The 23,379-nt window shown below is 36.4% G+C and overlaps 1 protein-coding gene across 1 annotated transcript; it reads right to left on the bottom strand.

The window, feature by feature from the left end:
• Nucleotides 1-269: 269 nt before the first annotated feature.
• Nucleotides 270-19,925, bottom strand: LOC128666081 (vomeronasal type-2 receptor 26-like; the record flags this gene model as incomplete). Its single annotated transcript, XM_053720471.1, has 4 exons — nt 19,791-19,925; nt 9,962-10,085; nt 6,589-7,457; nt 270-290 (listed from the first exon to the last, which is right to left on the bottom strand). Coding segments are annotated over exons 1-4 (1,149 nt in total), but the record flags the coding sequence as incomplete, so codon positions are not given.
• Between the last annotated feature and the right edge of the window lie 3,454 nt (nt 19,926-23,379).

Below are 23,379 nucleotides of genomic sequence, written 5' to 3'. Positions count from 1 at the left end.
ATCGGTTTGTTAAAGTCATGTTGAAAAGAGTGGCTATTATATGCGATTAGTTAGTATAATAGTACCAATGCTCCTTTACTTCCGTATTAATTTAACATAGATACACTTAATTCCGTAAGTAAAATGAGCCCCCATTTGCTCTAATAAAACCCCCTGATCCCTTTAAAGGGACACTCAATCAAAATAAAAATTTCATTATTCAGATAGAGCATGCCATTTTAAACAACTTTCCAATTTACTTCCATTAACAAAATGTGCACAGTACTTTTATATTTAAACTTTTTGAGACACCAGCTTCTACTGAGCATGTGCAAGAATAAGTGTGTATGCATTTGTGAATGGCTGATAGTTGTCACATGGTACGTGTATGCATTTGTGATTGGCTGATGGCTGTCACATGGTACGTGCATGCATTGGTGATTGGTTGATGGCTGTCACATGGTACAGGGGGAGTGGAAAAAGACATACCTTTTAAAATTTTCGGAAACAAAATCTACTACTTATTTGAATTTCCGACTAAGTGCTATTGCATTGTCCTGTTATCTTGCATTTGTTGATTATGCAAATCTACTGTGTTGACTGGTCCTTTAAGCATTGCTCACATTTGTTATTTAACATATTACACCATCAAGAGTTGTTTCTCTCTCTCCTCTACCATGTGGCTCTGCGCTGCACTTTCCCTCCTTCTTGGATTTTAGATTTTGCCACTGGTGGTAGTGAATTTCCAGGAGCCGCAGCCTTAACCACTGTGTACTTCACATACAGCACAAAATAGAAAAGACTTTCTTGTTCATTCATCTATCTATCATCTATCTATCTATCTATCTATCTATCTATCTATCTATTTATCTATCTATCTATCTATCCATCTATCCATCTATCTATCCATCTATCTATCTATCTATCTATCTATCATCATTTGAAATAACCATAGTTTTTGCAGTATGCAATTATACCTTTTTATTGTACTAACGTTATTTAAAAGTCTTTCAAGAACTTTCCTCTCATCCCTAGATCTGAAGCAATACTAATCAATATAACAGAATTTACCACTTAAAACAAGAAGTAGTTAGAGAAATGGAGGGGGGTGAGTGAGTGGGGTGTTGTACATAGTACCATCGGCATGGAAGCAAAAGGGGAAGATTGTTTGAGAGGTTAGAAAAAATGAACTTAGGAAAAACAATAAACACATTAAACAGCAGATATACAGGGAGTGCAGAATTATTAGGCAAATTAGTATTTTGACCACATCATCCTCTTTATGCATGTTGTCTTACTCCAAGCTGTATAGGCTCGAAAGCCTACTACCAATTAAGCATATTAGGTGATGTGCATCTATGTAATGAGAAGGGGTGTGGTCTAATGACATCAACACCCTATATCAGGTGTGCATAATTATTAGGCAACTTCCTTTCCTTTGGCAAAATGGGTCAAAAGAAGGACTTAACAGGCTCAGAAAAGTCAAAAATAGTGAGATATCTTGCAGAGGGATGCAGCACTCTTAAAATTGCAAAGCTTCTGAAGCGTGATCATCGAACAATCAAGCGTTTCATTCAAAATAGTCAACAGGGTCGCAAGAAGCGTGTGGAAAAACCAAGGCGCAAAATAACTGCCCATGAACTGAGAAAAGTCAAGCGTGCAGCTGCCAAGATGCCACTTGCCACCAGTTTGGCCATATTTCAGAGCTGCAACATCACTGGAGTGCCCAAAAGCACAAGGTGTGCAATACTCAGAGACATGGCCGAGGTAAGAAAGGCTGAAAGACGACCACCACTGAAAAGACACACAAGCTGAAACGTCAAGACTGGGCCAAGAAATATCTCAAGACTGATTTTTCTAAGGTTTTATGGACTGATGAAATGAGAGTGAGTCTTGATGGGCCAGATGGATGGGCCTGTGGCTGGATTGGTAAAGGGCAGAGAGCTCCAGTCCGACTCAGACGCCAGCAAGGTGGAGGTGGAGTACTGGTTTGGGCTGGTATCATCAAAGATGAGCTTGTGGGGCCTTTTCGGGTTGAGGATGGAGTCAAGCTCAACTCCCAGTCCTACTGCCAGTTTCTGGAAGACACCTTCTTCAAGCAGTGGTACAGGAAGAAGTCTGCATCCTTCAAGAAAAACATGATTTTCATGCAGGACAATGCTCCATCACACGCGTCCAAGTACTCCACAGCGTGGCTGGCAAGAAAGGGTATAAAAGAAGAAAATCTAATGACATGGCCTCCTTGTTCACCTGATCTGAACCCCATTGAGAACCTGTGGTCCATCCTCAAATGTGAGATTTACAAGGAGGGAAAACAGTACACCTCTCTGAACAGTGTCTGGGAGGCTGTGGTTGCTGCTGCACGCAATGTTGATGGTGAACAGATCAAAACACTGACAGAATCCATGGATGGCAGGCTTTTGAGTGTCCTTGCAAAGAAAGGTGGCTATATTGGTCACTGATTTGTTTTTGTTTTGTTTTTGAATGTCAGAAATGTATATTTGTGAATGTTGAGATGTTATATTGGTTTCACTGGTAAAAATAAATAATTGAAATGGGTATATATTTGTTTTTTGTTAAGTTGCCTAATAATTATGCACAGTAATAGTCACCTGCACACACAGATATCCCCCTAAAATAGCTAAAACTAAAAACAAACTAAAAACTACTTCCAAAACTATTCAGCTTTGATATTAATGAGTTTTTTGGGTTCATTGAGAACATGGTTGTTGTTCAATAATAAAATTAATCCTCAAAAATACAACTTGCCTAATAATTCTGCACTCCCTGTAATTATAAAAAGCATACACCTCTGCATACTATGTGTATATAGCAATTAGCTCAAATAAAAGTGTTGTAGGGAGTAGTGACAAAAACTAGACATACAGTATGTTAGATATGAAGTATATTCATATAAAGTATCAGAAAACCAGAGTCCCTACTTTATGACATTGAAATCATTTTCATCTCAAATGTTTTCTGTTTATGAGAGTCCTAAAAATTCCCTTTAAGTACTTTCATTTTGAGGTTTTTGATGGATTGATTGGTCTGACTGAAATGATGTTGACTGGGGTACAGTATTTGTCTTCCTCCTGGTTTTTGAATGAGTGTCTGTGCTGGTTCATCTTGAGATGCAGCTTAATGTTATATAAAACCCAAAATTGTTCTTTCATGATTCAGATAGAGCATGCAATTTTAAACAATTTTCTATTTTAATTCTATTTTCATGTTTTGTTCTCTTGGTATCTTTTGTTGAAAAGCAGTGACATATGCTTAGGAGCGGGCCCATTTCTGGAGCACTATATAGCAGCAGTTTTGCACTAATGTTTTTTATTTGCAAGTGTACTAGAGGGCAGCACTATTTCCTGCCATGTAGTTCTCCAGAGGCCTATCTAGGTATCTCTTCAACACAGACTATCATTGGAACGATGAAGAAAATTTGATAATAGAAGTAACCTGTAAACTGTTTTTAAAATGGTATGATCTATCTGAATCACAAAAGAAAATGTTTGGGTTTCATATCCCTTTAAGGCCAGTTTCTCTAATGTAGCAACCTTGGTTACAGACTGTACTGTACACTGTATTTTGTACACCGGGTGTTGCAGATCTGCATGTATAGGATCCCTTGATGGCATTGTATGTTTTGCTTTTACATCTAGCTGTGTTATTTTCATATATATGTTCGCAAAATTTGCAGTGGGATTTGTTGTATTGTACGGTGCCATTGTGTATAAGCTCCAGTTCTGGGGTTTATATATATATATGAATAGGGTATGTTCTAATAGCGCTTGCAGAAGATGTTCCTCATGAGCAAGTGGAGGGGAGAGAAACAAAAATGGGAATGTCCCCAGATGAGTGTTGAATGATTAGAGATCAAAATAAGTGATATTAAATGCTCACCTGTTAGATCACAGGGATCAGCGATCAGCGACGAATAGATGCTAGTGGTTTGTGTAAACAACAGACACAAATACCACATATGATGGAAAATATATATGAGAAGGAGTGTATAGAGGTAATGTTAATGTAATTATAGATATTTAGAACCGGGAGGCAAACAATTAGTTACCGTGGAACCGGAGTGTACTTGTGGGAATCTCCTGTTCTTACCACACTGTAATTTTGGACAGAGGGTAAAAGTGAAGGAAGTTCCTATTTAATATGAGCTGATATCCAGAAATAAAATATATAAAAAATATACATGAGCCAAAAAATAAATATATTGAAAACAAATTTTATTTTTATTGATAAACAATAGAAATATAAAAATGTGTTAAAAAGTAATACTGGTGTAGTGGATATGATACGAGAGACTGTTTGCAAAACGGGTACAACCGTAAACGGTAAAGGTGTAAAAGTGTAAAAATATAATAAAAGTGTAAGTAGCCAAAAGACATGACAAAATATATATTGGGAGCGTGCAGATGGCAATTTACTTACTTTTGAGTAGTGGTGTGCAGTAGTAGCGCTGCTGGTTTCCAAAGAAACAAAAATAGCTGAGAGGAATATCGCTGCACGGAGCAGCTAGTGAACAACCTCAGCCATTAGCCTCTGATGAAGTGAGCTGATATGCTCACGAAACGCGTAAGGCACGTGACGCACGTTCGTGACGTCACATCCGGAATTCCGATTACCCGCTGAGGTTGTTCAGTAGCTGCTCTGTGCAGCGATATTCCTCTCAGCTATTTTTGTTTCTTTACCGTTTACGGTTGTACCCGTTTTGCAAACAGTCTCTCGTATCATATCCACTACACCAGTATTACTTTTTAACACATTTTTATATTTCTATTGTTTATCAATAAAAATAAAATTTGTTTTTAATATATTTATTTTTTGGCTCATGTATATTTTTTATATATTTTATTTCTGGATATCAGCTCATATTAAATAGGAACTTCCTTCACTTTTACCCTCTGTCCAAAATTACAGTGTGGTAAGAACAGGAGATTCCCACAAGTACACTCCGGTTCCACGGTAACTAATTGTTTGCCTTCCGGTTCTAAATATCTATAATTACATTAACATTACCTCTATACACTCCTTCTCATATATATTTTCCATCATATGTGGTATTTGTGTCTGTTGTTTACACACACCACTAGCATCTATTCGTCGCTGATCGCTGATCCCTGTGATCTAACAGGTGAGCATTTAATATCACTTATTTTGATCTCTAATCATTCAACACTCATCTGGGGACATTCCCATTTTTGTTTCTCTCCCCTCCACTTGCTCATGAGGAACATCTTCTGCAAGCGCTATTAGAACATACCCTATTCAACTTTTTTCCCAATTCCAGTCTCGCCAAGGAGGAATGAGACACCACTAATAGCAGCAGGCATTGGACATTTTCATAGAGCATTTTATTACACAACAACTTCTACTCATATTTTGGCGCAACTACCTACCACCCCCTTTCTTCATATATATATATATATATATATATATATATATATATATATATATATGTGTGTGTGTGTGTGCTTAAATGTAATACTACTTTTCACCTAGATACTGTAGATACTGTTATCATAGTTGTAGAATTTGGGTATTTAAACATGTTAATTATATATATAAAAAAATATATCAAATTAAGCTTTGCTTATGAATTGGTATTAAAGGTTAATGGAAAAACCTACATTCAAAAATAAAAGTCAATCAGTACTATACTATATTTTACACTGACCGTGGATGAATATCTTTTGCTTCCCAGATATATGTGTTATAACACCTGTTTCTTTTTCTTCAATTTCTACGTATTTATTTATTATTATTATTATTGTTGTTGTTATGTTGTTTACTAATTTGAGAGATTTATTTATTCAAACTTTTGATATATTGGATTGGCGTACAAATAAACTGTCATACAGTGTTTTTTGCCTCGACTGCCTTTGAATGGAAGCCAGTGGGTGAGGCCAATGTTTCAAGCATTTCATGTATTTGAACTGTTTTTGCAATCTTGAACAGTCTTGTGTACTTCAGAAGAAACATTGCATTTAATACCTTAAAGCTATCTGAAAGTCTCAAAATTACATTTTATAGGAAAATCACTTAAAGGGACACTGAACCCAGTTTTTTTATTTTGTGATTCAGATAGAGCATGCAATTTTAAGCAACTTTCTAATCTACTCCTATTATCATTTTTTTCTTCATTCTCTTGCTATCTTTATTTGAAAAAGAAGGCATCTAAGCTTTTTTTATTGGTTCAGACATCTGGACAGCACTTTTTTATTGGTGGATGAATTTATCCACCAATCAGCAAGAACAACCCAGGTTGTTCACCAAAAATGGACCGGCATCTAAACTTACATTCTTGGATCTCAAATAAAGATACCAAGAGAATGAAGAAAATTAGAAAATTGCTTAAAATGTCATGCTCTATCTGAATCACAAAAGAAAAAAAAATTGGGTTCAGTGTCCCTTTAAAACAGTGTAGCAAGTAATTGACCCTCCTATCTTTGAATAAACAGATGCCCTTTAGATGATACAATGTCCCTTTAATAGGTAATATGTTTCTTAACATTATCACACAGTTATAAAACTAGTATTCATAGATAAACTGTATGTTCTACTATCTTATGATGTTTTAGCTGTCAGATGTATTTTTATGTTAAGTTCAGGCTTTAATATTATAATGTAGTATTTTGGAAAATATATGCAGCCCAATAAGCCTCCTGTGGAAGCCAGGATTGTAAATATTTCCATAGCCACCATGTACTTGCCTTTGGTGCTCAAATAGGTTGGGATAAATGAGACCCAGACACTGCAGACTACAAGCATACTAAAGGAAATATACTGAGACTCATTGAAGCTATCTGGTAGTTTCCTGGCTATAAAAGCAACAATTAGGGTTATTAAGGCTAACACGCCAATGTATGAAATAACAAGGTAAAATGCCAACATTGATCCCTCATTACACTGCACAATTGTTTTTCCAGGTATTGTCTTTGTTTCAAATTCCATGAATGGTGGGGAATATACCACCCAAGTGACATCTATCACAAGTTCCCCAAGAGAACATGCAATAATCAGTCCAAGTGACATTCTACATCCCATCCACTTGTTTAACTTGTTGCCAGGTTTTGTTGCATTAAAGGCTAATACAACTGTCAATGTTTTGGCAAGAACAGATGCAATTGCAACAGTGAAGGTGAAACCAAATGCTGCTTGTCTTATAATACAGGTAACATTTTCTGGATGACCAATGAAAAATAAAGAGCACAGGAAGGACATCTCCAGTGAAACAAGAAGGATGTAGCTGAGGTTAAGATTATTGGCTTTCACTATTGGAGTGGTTCTGTTTCTCACAAACACCAGAAAGACTATATTAGTAATTAAAGAGAACAATATAGCAATAGCTGCGAATGCTGATCCTAAGGGATCCTCAAGAGAGAGGAAGTCTATAGTGTTTCTGATGCACATATCTTTATTTAGATTTGGCCAGTGGCCATCAGGGCATTTCACACAATTGTCCATATCTAAAAAAAATAAACAGAAAATAGTAAATATAAAATGTATTTGCACATAATGTATTCACTATAGCATTCACTATTGAAAATATAGACTTTTTAATGAATTTCTCAGCATATATTTGTTTAAAGTACTCTGGCAAAAAAAAAGTTATTTCAAATTGTAGATATTCTGCTGCTTGAAAGAAGTGGTACAAAGAAAACGAAAAATATATCAAGATACATTTTATATAAAGGGCTTGTAAACGTAAGACCCTCTACTTATTTCTTATATAGGGCAAGACTACAAGTGGAGCGCTAAATTATAACGCGCCTGCGTTTGCATTGCGGAAAACTTGTAATACCGGCCCACATTATCGTGCATTGGTATTACACATTGGAGCGCAAATATCGCTTTCATCAAAGTGATATTAAGCGCTTCACTTGTAATCTGACCCTTTATATGTTATACTTTGTTTTTGTTTTTTTCAAAGCGTATACCATTGTTGATTCCTTTAAGATAAATGATTTAAATATTATGTGGAATATGATAGACCAATATAAAGTAAAAAATTATAATAGCTATAGAGACTGCACTTACCGCAAGCAATACTTATTTATTTATTTTTATTATTTGTATTTTTTTGGGATCAATGTTTTCTTTTCAAGGAAAAATTCTCACTTTATTATTAAACACAGAATGGTGTTCTTCCCGTAATATTTTTGAGTCAGATTATGAGTGTAGCATTAACAGTTACACAGGAGCAATTATGGCAGCTGTTTTGCACATGTCAAGTTTTCTGCTCATATTACAAGTTGAAAGTAAACGTGATCGCTTCAGCACAATCGCAATTTACGCTAGAATGATTACAGCATATTCAGAGCTGTGGTTAACTCTTTTACTAAATAAAAAAAGTGTCACATAACATATCAAAAATAAATTACAAAGTATACTTACACTCATAATAACACCATCTAATAAAAAAATATTCAAAAAAATATTGCACATAAAAGTCCTAAAAGCAAAGTGCTTTAACATTGAGATACATAAATATACATGTCTAAAGATGTATGCATATATACAGTATATATATATATATATATATATATATGCGTGTCTCTATGTGTGTACATATGTATTTATGTATTTATTTGTATATTTATGTATTTACGGACATGAATACACATATAAAAACCTAAAAACATATGTACAGATATATAAGTGCATGGGAACCCTTTGCAGTACTTAAATCAAAACATGTAAAAACATATTTATGCAATATTCAAATTTAATAAAGTAAGTGTATTTACTGTAAATATAATATATATATATATATATATATATATATATATATATATATATATATATATATATACACACAGAAAGAAGTGCCTTCACAGGAACGAACAACCAGCTCAATACCATTGTTAGTCTGTTCAATGGCGATTTACCACCTGGGTGCAACTTCTTTTATAAATATTTTTATATGTATAGACCATGAGGTGCCTCTCATTTTGTGTTATAGGACTCTGATTATAGAGCTCAAGCAAAAACATTTTACATTCAACTTGTAATACTAGCGCTACCCAATGTTAGCACTCGAGTGGGAATGTTAAAAGGACACTGAACCCAATTTTTTTATTTTGTGATTCCGATAGAGCATGCAATTTTAAGCAACTTCCTAATTTACTCATATTATCAAATGTTCTTCATTCTCTTGGTATTTTTATTTGAAAAGCAAGAATGTAATTTTAGATGCCGGCCCATTTTTGATGAACAACCTGGGTTGTTTTTGCTGATTGGTGGATAGGGTCCTGAACTTTCATTTCAAATAAAGATAGCAAGAGAACGAAGAAAAAATGATAATAGGAGTAAATTAGAAAGTTGCTTAAAATTGCATGCTCTATCTGAATCACTAAAGAAAAAAATTGGGTTCAGTGTCCCTTTAAATAGTGCTCCACTTGTAATTTAGCCCTTTTTGTTCTAATTGGGATCAGCTGGTTCATATGTTATTAAAATAGCATAGGCTTTATACATTTGTGAGGGATTTTGAATAGATGTAAAACAGACAAATAATTTCTTTTAGACACATTTATGTCTCAAATACACATTTTTGATTTTTTTGTTTGTTAGTGAAAGTCTATGTTTCATCTATTGCATATGGGTAATGTCTTCAGTGCAGCAGAGAATTATCTCAAAAGCAACTTAAATACATTAAATCATGTTCTAGTACCACTGATACAAACCATCATTAATATAGAAAGACAACTTTATTTTTCTACGTTTGTCCGAATCCAAATGCACTTCAAATATTTATTGTACTTTTCTAGGTTCTTATTTTAAAATAACAATATGCTTTACAGCTACCACACTATAAGGTTTGCCTATAGAGGAAGACTATGAAAAATCTGCTATTATTTATAACGATTAATTATCGTTATTAACAATAATCACAATAATATTAACAATAATCACTATGAAACTATTTTCATTACATACGTTATAAGCTGATTTGTTACGTTGCTCCACAGACCTGTAATGTTTGATATTTCTCCGTCTGAACAAAGAGCACATTCGAAGCAACACGAGAGGTTACCATTCTGTAGTGATTTCCGAGATCCGGTAGGACAGATCTCGCTACATACAGAGCGAGGGGTCTTGAATAGATATAAAAACAAAAACATTTATAGGCATTGAATCAAACAGCTCAAATTTTATTTTTTATGTTCATGAAAACTATAAAACTATAAAACAATGTAAAAATACATTTAGGCATAGATTACAAGAGAAGTGCAATCAATACTGCTTCTATATTTGCACTCAGTTACAATAATCATTTGCTCACTAACTGTGCTTAATTTACCAGTACTGATCCAAGGTGATCCTTAATATTAAGACTGATAGTGGGTCATGAGGAATGGGATTTAACAACCCTGATATATAATATATAAACCAGTCAATGGGGTTGATTTATGAAAGTGCGAGCGGACATGAGAAGATGTAGCTTATCATGTCCCCGGCACATTGAGAAATACCAAAAGCATATGCTGTTCAAATTTATAATTGCACAAGCAGTTCTTGTGAACTACTTGTGCAATGCCACCCCCTGCAGATTTGCAACCAATCGGCTACTAGCAGGGGGTGTCAATCAGCCTGATCTGATAGGATCGGGTGGATTGATGTCCGCAGCCTCAGAAGCGGACAAGTTATGGAGCTTGATAATTCGACCCCAATATCCCCATATAAAAAAATGATCAAGATTCCCACTTTTAATAAAATCAGTTTATCCTTCAATGTTACTGTAATCTCAGTCATTTCTTGATAGACATAATTATCGGATAATCAATTATATTAGAAATTAATGCAGATATATCATCTTCTGTAAATATTTATTTGTCTATGTGCGCACTTAGATTCACAGACGTAGAAGAAGGAAACAATTGTTACTTGACCAGATTTTCCAAATGTCACTATTTGTGAGCAAGATTCCCAGATTATGAGCTCCTGCTGAGATACCATATGTCTCAATTTGCTGAAATTCCCTTAACTCCACCCATAGACAGCCCAGAAACACCTATAAACCTCTAAGACATGCGCCCCCAGTTATCAAGACACACCCATGGTCCCACCCACTATCCATCTGTGACCCTCTCCTAACCCGCCCACAAAACAGTGACAGGCCTCCTCAATCTCCAGACTCCCAGATCTCCAGCAAAAAATATTGGGAGGTATGGTTGAGAGAGACATTTCAATGAAATAGGAGTGAGTTGTTATTGTGCCACAAGAAAAAAATAATTCATTTGTGTCTTTCTTTGTCAAGAGAGTATTTTTTTTTTATTTTTTTTTAGCAAAATCCATAAAGGAAATGTAGCTATGCAAAGAAATACCCTGTGATATTCTCTATTAGTATTATTTGCATTATCCTTCTCTGAGTCTGATGCATAATGGAATACCAATTAAGTTTAACTTCTCAAATTGTATTGCCTTCTTGGGTTTTAAACGGACAGTACACACCAATTTTAAAATAACTGCATGCAATAGACACTATTATAAAGCATAGACGGCTCTTAGTATTTGGGCAGAGATTAATATTTGTATTAATAGATATATGAGAGGCAACACTTCAATCTCCCTAGTGTATGATCTTATGGTAGCTAAACAAAGCTTGCCACTCCTTGATAATCTATGTAATGTTTGGACCAGTATGTTCTTGGGGATTGAGGCGGACACCATTAAGCAATGTTTTGCTTCCTTAGATAAATGTTTTATTCCCACAAGCTGGAAAGAATCACATTTTAAACTTATTAATAATTATTACTTGTCACCGCTTAAGATGTCGCACTTTTTTCCTAAGCAGCTTTTTGTTTGTAATCAATGTCGATATCGTATTGCTAAAATATTCTTCTGGTTATGTCCTAAAGTATTTCAGTTCTGGCAGAAAATTCAGTATTGGTTTAGTCAAGTGTTTAAAGTATCTTTACAATTTTCGCCAGACCAGATAATATTTTTAAAGACAGCCAGTGCTATAGCACCGCAATACCAATACTCTCTTAAGATTGCTATTTTAACTGATAGGTCCCTATTCAACTACCTATAATATTTGAATCTTTTTATAAACGTTTAGCTACAGAAAAAAAAATCTCTAAATATATATACAGCTGGCTGCTAGTAATTAAATCCTATCATCTTTCTGTGATCCTTACCCCCTTCCTCAGTTCTAAATGTTTTGCTGATTTGGTACTATTAAATGAATTTCCTACTATGTGGGTTGCGAACTTTAGAGAGGCGGGTTAGAGGTTGGAGAGTAAGTTGTTTTCCCCCCTTTTTTTTCTCCCCGTTCTTTTCTCTCTTCTATTTTTATTTATTAGCCAGAAAAGTATCCATTATTCGTTTGCTAAGGTTGTGGAATTTGACTGATCACATAATATGATCAAAATTTATGTTATACAACTTGTTGTTTGGTAATAGTTGTAGGCTTTGTATACATGAATGATATGATTTTTATTTTTGGTCCTGCTACCCCTTTTTTCTGTAAATGAAAATGGATGTTTAATAAAGATATTTAATAAAAAACAAACAAACAAAAAAAACATAAGATGCACAGATACTGATATAAAAATCCAGTATAAAACTGTTTAAAAACGTACTTAGAAGCTCTCAGTTTAGTTCTGTTGAAAAGGTAACTGGAAAGCCCACTGCAAGTGGGAAATAAGACACTCCCACCTCCCCCTTAATTTGCATATGAAAAGACCCTTTAGACAAACAGGAGCAAGCTGGAGTAGGTATACATCAGTATTCTCCTAAAATTGTGGGGCTTGTTTAGGAGTCTAAAAATCAGAGCAATGTTATTTAAAAATAAGCAAAACTATACATTTAAAAAAAAAAAAAAAAACAACCTTTATAGGCTATATAAAGAGATCATCTTCAAAACATGTATGCAAAGAAAAAATGAGTGTATAATGTAATAAATTACAGTAATTGCAGCTTGTATGAGATTCCACATGCATTGTATCCAATATTTTTTAAGCATTGGCCAGCATGTTAAATATGAATATACATTGGGGTATATTTATGTAAGTACGAGTGGACATAATACAATGTAGCGTTTCAAGTCCGCCGCACATCGATAAATGGCAACAGGCTCGCCAGAAACAAGGGGCCTCAATCTCTTTATTAATACTGTTTATTTGAACTAAATACGTTTTGGATTCTAAGGTGTTGAATGTTTATGCTAAAGGGAGCTTTTTGTGTAAAACATCTGTTCTAAAGTTTCCTATTTATTAATTATTGCTTATGATTTACAAATATAGAGACCAATTAGCTCCCATCACAATTGTGGGAGACATTGGTATCCATTGGATGACATGCAACACTGACTTCATATCATATATCATAATCATATATGCAGTATTGTATCTATCTGTCTGTCTATATATCTGCTTACAGATCCTACACACTATTCTGCTTACATATCCTACAGACTATTACAAAAAAGATACTAGGCTACATCAAATTAAGAAAACTGGCTCATTTTGGTGTACATGATGCACTACCTGGAGCTCTATGATACCTGGACCTACATTCAGTCATCCACATAAAAATAAGAGATACACCATCAGGCAATTTATAAATGTGTACAACAAAATATGTAATATATCTACTAAGCTGTAGTTGTGGAAGATTTTATGTTGGAAAAACCTTAGACAATGCACGAGCCGCCAAACACGACTCTAGGAAAAGGGGGTAGCTATACTCTTGAATGAAAAACTAGAATACCATATTGTAGATACAGAAGTTGACCCCGATGGCCGGTTTTTAATTGTGGAAATAATTATTAATAAGATCAAATTTATATTGTGTAACATCTATGGCCCTAATCAGATTGATCGTGATTTTTGGACTAATCTAACAGTGAAATTACATAGATATATAGGACAAAATCTAATAATAGCCGGGGCCTTTAATTTATTAGCTGATTCAACTTTAGATAGCTCAAAAAAATCTGTAAACTCCAGGGATTGGAAAGTACAGATTCTTCAAAAATGTTGTTCGCAATTGGATCTCATTGATGTATGGTGTGTTCAGAACCCAGATGTGCGTGCATATACATGCATGTCCAAAGTACATCAATCATTATCCAGAATTGACTATTTTTTTATTTCAGACTCTTTACTTAAGTGGAGGTGGGTGGCCAAAATTGAGGATATCATAATCTCGAATCATGCTACCATAGCGTTAAATTGTAATTCTGATAGGAAAGGTTCAGTTAATAATCACATCTATTTCCCTAAACATTTAAGTAATAATATTAGCTTCCAAAGTTGGTTGAGTAAAAGTGCTTAGAATTCTACAATTATAATGCAAATTATCTCGGGAAAATAGAAGTGTTCTGGGAGACGGCCAAAGCTGTTTTGCGTGGTGAGATCAAATGCTTTATGTCTCACCAGAAGAAAAAATTCAGTCGTATTGAAATGCAGTTAGCCAATCAAGTTAAAAAACGCTTATAGAACCTATATATATAACCCTATTAAACTCCACTGGGATATATATGTGAGAGCAAAAGCAGCTCGAGATATTTACCTTAAGCAGAATAGTGCCCTAGAAGAACTAAGATTAAAAGCTTTATACGGTGGATATAGTGGAAGATCTGCTAAGTTCCTAGCTAGAATCACTAAATCTAGCTCTAGGAATACTATTCCTGCCATTAAAAAGGGTCTGAATAGATTTACTAATCATTCAGATATTGAAAGAGTGTTTTTTGACTGTTTAATGTCTTGTATAAAGCAGAATCCCATAGTATAGCTACTAAAAAATAATTTTGGGATAAGATCAAAGTACCCAAATTATCGGTAGAGTATTTGATGTGTATTAATACTCCTATTTCAGAAGATGATATTTTACTCGCTATTAAGAAGGCCAAATTAAACAAAGCTCCTGGGCCGGATGCTCTCCACATAGAATGCTATAGAATTTTACAAACCCACATTACCCCCACTTTGTTATTTAATTTTTATTTTTCTGAAAATACGGAATGCTCATCATATTTCGTCGCTGCCAACATTTCTTTAATTTTAAAGAAGGGCAAAGACCCCAAGCTACCTAGTTCATACAGGTCTATTTCAGTTCTTAATGCCAATTATAAGCTTTTAGCCGCTATTCTAGTGAATCGACTTAAGCCCCATATTGGGGACTTAATACATGAAAATCAATCGGGGTTTATGCCAGGGCGGAATCTTGTAAGAAATACGAGGAAGGTCTTAGTGCTTTTAGATTTTTTTTGGAATAAATATAGGGCTTCTAGATCTCTTGGGTCTTCGGATAAGGCCATCTTAACGGTCAATGCAGAGAAGGCCTTTGACCAGATTAGCTGGGATCATTTGTTTTTCTCTCTGGAACAATTTGGGCTGATAGGATATTTTAACAACTATATCCGATTAATTTATAGTACCCATTCATCAGCGATCATTATTAACAACATGATCTCCCAACGGTTTGTTCTGCATAGAGGGACTAGACAGGGTTGCCTGCTTTCTCCTTTATTATTTAATATTTGTTTAGAACCTCTAGCCATACTCCTTCGGCAGGAATTGGAAGGTATTCCACTGGCAGGCGACAATTTGGTCATGCTACTATATGCAGATGACCTCTTATTATTCCTAACTAATCTTAAGAATACTCTCCCAATACTACAGAATATCATTCTTCAGTTTGGAGCAATTTCAGGCTATAAGATTAACACAACAAAACAGAACTCTTATGGCTGCACAAGAATCCTACAACTAGAATTAAGCATCCATTCTCTGAAGTATTCCAAATTACATATTTGGGTCTTAGACTATCTAAAAATCCCGATGAATGGTACCATTTAAACTATGTACACTGCCTGGAGCACTGCATAAAAAAGCTAGAGAATTGGACCTCTCTGCCTATCTCTCTAACAGCCCGCATTGTTTTGATCAAAACAATTCTTTTCCCCAAACTATTATATATTTTTCAAAATATTCTGATTCCTATCCACAAGTTGGATATTCTTAAGTACAATATAGCTTGTTCCAGATTTCTATGGAAAGAGGCCAAACCACGGATTGCCACCTATCGGCTCATGAACTCTAAAATGGCAGCTGGTCTAGCGCTTCCTAACATTCAAGATTATAATTTTGTTGCCTTGGCAAGAATTGCCCTAGATTGGATAACCGAGAAAGAACAAATTACCACATTTATTTGGGAATCCAAACTGGTGGCACCTTTCCATCTGAAGGCTTTATTACATTGCCCATTAACTTCTCTTCCCTCAAATACTTTCTATTTAAGTATGTTTAAAAATGTTATAGTAGCATGGCAGAAACTTTGTGTTGAGTTAGAATGTTTCCCGTATATCTCACAATTTTTGCCTATTTGTGGCAATCCTAATTTCAGTCCTGGGTTTTCAAATAGGATCTTTAAAGATTAGGATTTAAGAGGACTAAAAGGGATGAGTCAAATACTGGGAATAGATGGATATCCAATCACCTATGCAGAATTAGCTAACAAATTTGATCTTTCACCACGTAAATTTTATGCTTAATTTTAACTTATTTTATGCTGTTCCAATCAGCCAATAGAATGCAAGCTCAATCTGATTGGCTGATTGGATCAGCCAATCGGATTGAACTTGAATCTGATTGGCTGATTCAATCAGCCAATCAGATTTTTCCTACCTTAATTCCGATTGGCTGATAGAATCCTATCAGCCAATCGGAATTCGAGGGACGCCATCTTGGATGACATCACTTAAAGGAACCTTCATTCATCGGGAGTCACCGGAAGAAGAGGATGGATCCGCGTCGGCTGCTTCAAGATGGTCCCGCTCCACGCCGGATGGATGACGATAGAAGACGCCACCTGGATGAACATGTCTACCGGTCCGGATGTCCTCTTCTTGCCAGATAGGATGAAGACTTCGGACCCATTTTTGGATGGATCAGTGATACCCGGCGTGGTGAAGATAAGGTAGGGAGATCTTCAGGGGCTTAGTGTTAGTTTTTTTTAAGGGGGGTTTAGGTTAGATTAGGGGTATGTGGGTGGTGGGTTGTAATGTTGGGGGGGATTGTATGTTTTTTTTAAATGCAAAAGAGCTGATGACTTTGGGGCATGCCCCGCAAAAGGCCCATTTAACAGCTGGTAAGGTAAAAGAGCTGGTAACTTTTTATTTTAGAATAGGGTAGGGCATTTTTTTATTTTGGGGGGCTATGTTATTTTCTTAGGGGGCTTAGAGTAGGTATAATTAGCTTAAAATTCTTGTAATCTTTTTTATTTATTTTTTATTTAGTGTTTGTTTTTTTGTAATTTAGTTTAGTTGATTTAATTGTAGATAATTGTAGGTAGTTTAGTTTATTAATTTATTGATAGTGTAGTGTTAGGTTTAATTGTAACTTAGGTTATGATTTATTTTACAGGAAATTTTGTAATTATTTTAACTAGGTAGCTATTAAATAGTAAATAACTATTTAATAGCTATTGTACCTAGTTTAAATAAAAACAAAGTTGCCTGTAAAATAAATATAAATCCTAAAATAGCTACAATATAATTATTCGCTATATTGTAGCTATATAATAGGGTTTATTTTACAGGTAAGTATTTAGCTTTAAATAGGATTAATTTATTTAATAAGATATATTTTATTTCATTAGATTTAAATTATATTTAACTTAGGGGGGTGTTAGGGTTAGGGTTAGACTTAGCTTTAGGGGTTAATACATTTATTAGAGTAGCGGCGAGTTCCGGTCAGCAGATTAGGGGTTAATACTTGAAGTTAGGTGTCGACGATGTTAGGGAGAGCAGATTAGATGTTAATACTATTTATTATAGGGTTTTTGAGGCGGGAGTGAGGCGGTTTAGGGGTTAATACATTTATTATAGTGGCGGCGAGGTCCGTTCGGCAGATTAGGGGTTAATAAGTGTAGGTAGGTAGCAGCGACATTGGGGGCGGCAGATTAGGGATTAATAAATATAATATAGGTGTCGGCGATGTTAGGGGCAGCAGATTAAGGGTACATACCTATAATGTAGTTTGCGGCGGTATACGGAGCGGCAGATTAGGGGTTAATAATAGAATGCAGGGGTCAGCGATAGAGGGGGCGGCAGATTAGGGGTTAATAAGTGTAAGGTTAGGGGTGTTTAGACTTGGGGTACATGTTAGGGTTTTAGGTTCAGACTTAGGAAGTGTTGCCCCATAGGAAACAATGGGGTTGCGTTAGGAGCTGAACGCTGCTTTTTTTGCAGGTGTTTTTTTTCAGCTCAAACTGCCCCATTGTTTCCTATGGGGGAATCGTGCACAAGCACGTTTTTGAAGCTGGCCACGTCCGTAGCAATGCTGGTATTTAGAGTTGAAGTGGCGGTAAATTATGCTCTATGCTCCCTTTTTCGAGCCTAACGCAGCCCTTCAGAGAACTCTAAATACCAGCGTTGTTTAAAAGGTGCGGGGGGAAAAAACATGCATAGCTAACGCACCCCTTTGGCCGCAAAACTCTAAATCTAGTGGAATTATATTGATTGGACGTAACCTGAAATTTTCTCATTTCAAATATGCTCTGATTACACAATATACGGCAGAGTAATTCAACTTACCATAACCTTATGAAGAGCATCTAGTCTCCTTTTTCAGGAAATGGGAATCTTTTATTCTGTCTCTACCAAAATCATCCCCAAAAAAATTGATTAAACCGTTACTCAATTCTGTATTTGTACAAACAAATATATATGCTGTCCACTTCCCCAAATATTTGTGAGGGTTTTTTCCCTGTTGTGTTTGCCATGTGCTGCTGGCAGCCATTTTACTTACCTCTCTTCCTGACTATGGTGCACTGTGGGGGATGCTGCTCATTTCCTGCACTTCCTTTTATGGCCAGACTGGTGTGCATCATCCATGTGAGACAGGATGCAGTCTCAGAATTGTGATGTCATCACTTATTATTTAAAGGGCCTCTTTTCAGTATGCTTTGCATTGTCTCAGACCTGTTTGTGAAAGCTCATGAGTATTTCCTGGCTGCCTGACATCCTTCCTGGTCCCTGATCCCTGGCTTGTTACTGACTCTGCTGTTTTCCTTGTTCCTGATTCTGGCTCGTCTGACTATTTGCTTTGGCTCCTGACTTGGCTCGTCTGACTACCATCTCTGGTTTTGACTCCTGACTTGTTATTTGACTTGTGGACTTTTTATTATTTTTTGCTATTAATAAAGGTGTGATTATTTTTGCACTTTTCGTCTCAGTCTGATTCCTGGCACCCTGCCAATATTGGACAGAAGAGAGTGAAGTCGACCGGTGAAAAAAGAAAAGAAAGAGAAAAGAGGGAGAAGAGAAGGGAAAAAAAGAGCTTTCTCACCTTCTCCTTTTTTTTCTCTTTTCTTTCCTTTTTTATGTTATGTTTTAAACAAAAAAAAAACAATAATGTGAATACATAGGATATATAAAATGATGTATCTATCTTATGGTGTATCTTAAATTGCGGTCTTGGAATATATATGCTATGTCAACTGTACATATTTAGGTTAACATTGTAGGTTTATACCACACTGTAAAATTGTGTTGTTTCAGAACATTTCCACCGTGGCCCTGCATGGCAAAAGATATGTATAATATTTTGTTATTCATTACTGGTTATAAATAAAAATTAAAAAAAAAAAAGACAATGCACGAGCACATCTGGCAAACCATAGATCATCCATTAGGGCTGCAATCAAGAAAAAGAAGAGTGACCAGCCTGTAGCAAGACACTTTATGGCAGCAGGACACAGTGTCAGCAATCTATCGCCTAGATTTAGAGTTTTATCTGTAAAGACCCGAGGGAGCCCCGCTGTGGCGGCTGGTGCTCCTATCCACGTACTCTGACGTTGGCATGTGGGCGTTCCGCCTTAGTCTTTCGGGCGACTCTTTGGTCCCGTACCGTTCTGTGAGGCACTCCGACTGTGCCGCTGCGTATGTGAGTAGCCATCTGGAGGGGGCTACTTGCTACAGGCATTATTGTCTCCTACATTATCACCCTATGTGGCGCCACTTCTATTTCCTTGTTCCTACAGGATCCATTCTCCACGTTTACTTCTAAGAGTGCTGCCGGATCTTGTTCCTCTTCTTCTCCTTCTACACACTAGCGCACCTCCTAAGAATCGACAGGTTCTAATTTCATTTGATTTTCTTGCTGTTGTTTTGGCCTTGAGGATTGCTGCTTTGTTGACTCCTATTCGATCTGGCATCTACACACTCCAACAAATGTATGGCATATACTGTAATGGGACTCTGGTAATGGTCTGATGCATTTATCTATTATTGGTTAATTCTATTTTCATTGTCAGCCTTTTTATGCATGTCTATATTATTAGCACAATCAATTAGTGTCTATTTTTTATTATGTTGCACTATTAATATGAAGTAATAATATCAATATCAACATTAATATGAAGTAACAATATCAACATGATCTGTTTGTTCTTTAACAACTTTTGTAGTTATACACTTTTACATTTTTTAGAAACCTAGTATTTTCACGTTGTTTTTTTCCACGTTGGTATCTTCATTACCCAGGTCTGGCCTCGACCTTTTAGGTATAATTGCAATTTATTTTAATACTGTACCACCCATTCTCACTAATTAGCATACCTTAGGGTAGATATATTACGTTTTGATTACATATTATAAATATTTAGTCTAATTACGAGACTAATCTTATCATGATCATCATAATAATATTATTTTAATTAACACTGGTTGTCATCATACTTTAATTCTTTTTTTTTTTTTTTTTAACATGTTATCTATGAATGAAAGAAACAATAAATGACTATTATTGGTCTCCTATATTACACCTATAACTGTAACACCTAATGAGGAATATTCTATTGAGAATCTCTCCATCCATGCTTTATTTGCCAGAAATTTTACAAAGATATATAGATAGAAAACAGGTTCTACGACACCTGAGGATCTTTAAGAGCTGTTACTTTAAGGATGATTTGAATCTCATTTCTTAATGGGAAAATGCACTTAATGACCGATCACAGCTAAGGAGATTGATTTAATCCAAACTAGTTTAGACAAATTTAGAACTTTACAACTTTATGACGATTTGAATAAAATGGTCCTTCAAAAGACAGACTCTTATCAGGGTGAACCGATGGAGATTAAAAACTATAAAATTGCCAGGGATGAGGAGGATTATGTGAAAGGAGAGGTTTACACATTTAATAAAAAGAAAACTACCCAGCTTATATGTCCGGTGGCACAGGAAAATATCAATCATAATAGTTGATTTACTCCCACCATAGAGGGTCCGATGAATAATGAATGGATCGTAGTTAACCATCATAGAAATAAAAATAAAAATATTTTTTTTAGGAAAAACCATAAAAACTCCTATATTACTAATCACAATCCTTTATATCAAGAAAGGAAATACCAGCCTTACCCTAAGCAGTATGAGGGCACTAATGATAGGTATTAGGAATATCCTTATAATTCCCTCCCCAATTTGAAAGATGCAAGTCTGATGTAGGTCAAAATTATCCATCAAGACGTGAGTCGGAGGCAGGTTATTACTATCACCAGAGAAATAATACCCCTAGACAATTTAATCCTGCCCATAGGAACAAACAATACCACTCATTTAATAGGATTAATTATGGGACAGGATACAGAGATAGAACTTCAGGTGATTATTTCCAACCTAGAGGCCCACATAACCCTGGTAGAGCGCTTCTCTCTTTGTATGCAAATTATTATGACCCTGGGGAAGTCTCCCTATGGGTGATGGGGGAAACCAGACGAGGACTCCTTGCCCAGTGTGCTTAGAGGAATGTGGCTGCACCTCACTGACGAGGCCCATAGGAGGCCGAAACGATCGTCTGGGGTTTTCATGTTCCTTGTTCAGAGGAGAATTGCCTGGTATTTCGGGGCTGGACTGACCTTACTTGGCAGGATCAGACTGATATACTTCAGGAAAGTTTTCTTCTGTGAAAAGCACACTGGTCTAAAAGAGGCTGCTTCCGGGTGGTAAATCGCCATAGAACAAGTCACTGAGCTGTTGTTCGTTCCTGGTAGAGCGCTTCTCTCTTTGTATGCAAATAATTATGATCCTGGGGAAGTCTCCCTATGGGTGATGGGGGAAACCAGACGAGGACTCCTTGCCCAGTGTGCTTAGAGGAATGTGGCTGCACCTCACTGACGAGGCCCATAGGAGGCCGAAACGATCGTCTGGGGTTTTCATGTTCCTTGTTCAGAGGAGAATTGCCTGGTATTTCGGGGCTGGACTGACCTTACTTGGCAGGATCAGACTGATATACTTCAGGAAAGTTTTCTTCTGTGAAAAGCACACTGGTCTAAAATAGGCTGCTTCCGGGTGGTAAATCGCCATAGAAAAAGTCACTGAGCTGTTGTTCGTTCCTGGTAGAACGCTTCTCTCTTTGTATGCAAATTATTATGACCCAGGGGAAGTCTCTCTATGGGTGATGGGGGAAACCAGACATGGACTCCTTGCCCAGTGTGCTTAGAGGAATGTGGCTGCACCTCACTGACGAGGCCCATAGGAGGCCGAAACGATCGTCTGGGGTTTTCATGTTCCTTGTTCAGAGGAGAATTGCCTGGTATTTCGGGGCTGGACTGACCTTACTTGGCAGGATCAGACTGATATACTTCAGGAAAGTTTTCTTCTGTGAAAAGCACACTGGTCTAAAATAGGCTGCTTCCGGGTGGTAAATCGCCATATAAAAAGTAACTGAGCTGTTGTTCGTTCCTGGTAGAACGCTTCTCTCTTTGTATGCAAATTATTATGACCCAGGGGAAGTCTCTCTATGGGTGATGGGGGAAACCAGACATGGACTCCTTGCCCAGTGTGCTTAGAGGAATGTGGCTGCACCTCACTGACGAGGCCCATAGGAGGCCGAAACGATCGTCTGGGGTTTTCATGTTCCTTGTTCAGAGGAGAATTGCCTGGTATTTCGGGGCTGGACTGACCTTACTTGGCAGGATCAGACTGATATACTTCAGGAAAGTTTTCTTCTGTGAAAAGGACACTGGTCTAAAAGAGGCTGCTTCCGGGTGGTAAATCGCCATAGAACAAGTCACTGAGCTGTTGTTCGTTCCTGGTAGAGCGCTTCTCTCTTTGTATGCAAATTATTATGACCCTGGGGAAGTCTCCCTATGGGTGATGGGGGAAACCAGACGTGGACTCCTTGCCCAGTGTGCTTAGAGGAATGTGGCTGCACCTCACTGACGAGGCCCTTAGGAGGCCGAAACGATTGTCTGGGGTTGTCATGTTCCTTGTTCAGAGGAGAATTGCCTGGTATTTCGGGGCTGGACTGACCTTACTTGGCAGGATCAGACTGATATACTTCAGGAAAGTTTTCTTCTGTGAAAAGCACACTGGTCTAAAATAGGCTGCTTCCGGGTGGTAAATCGCCATAGAAAAAGTCACTGAGCTGTTG

The sequence above is a fragment of the Bombina bombina genome, chromosome 1, assembly GCF_027579735.1.
Source record: "Bombina bombina isolate aBomBom1 chromosome 1, aBomBom1.pri, whole genome shotgun sequence".
NCBI classification, from domain to species: Eukaryota; Metazoa; Chordata; class Amphibia; order Anura; family Bombinatoridae; genus Bombina; species Bombina bombina.
The sequence above is the reverse complement of the archived record's forward strand: the minus strand, read 5'-3'. Positions and strand labels throughout refer to the sequence as shown.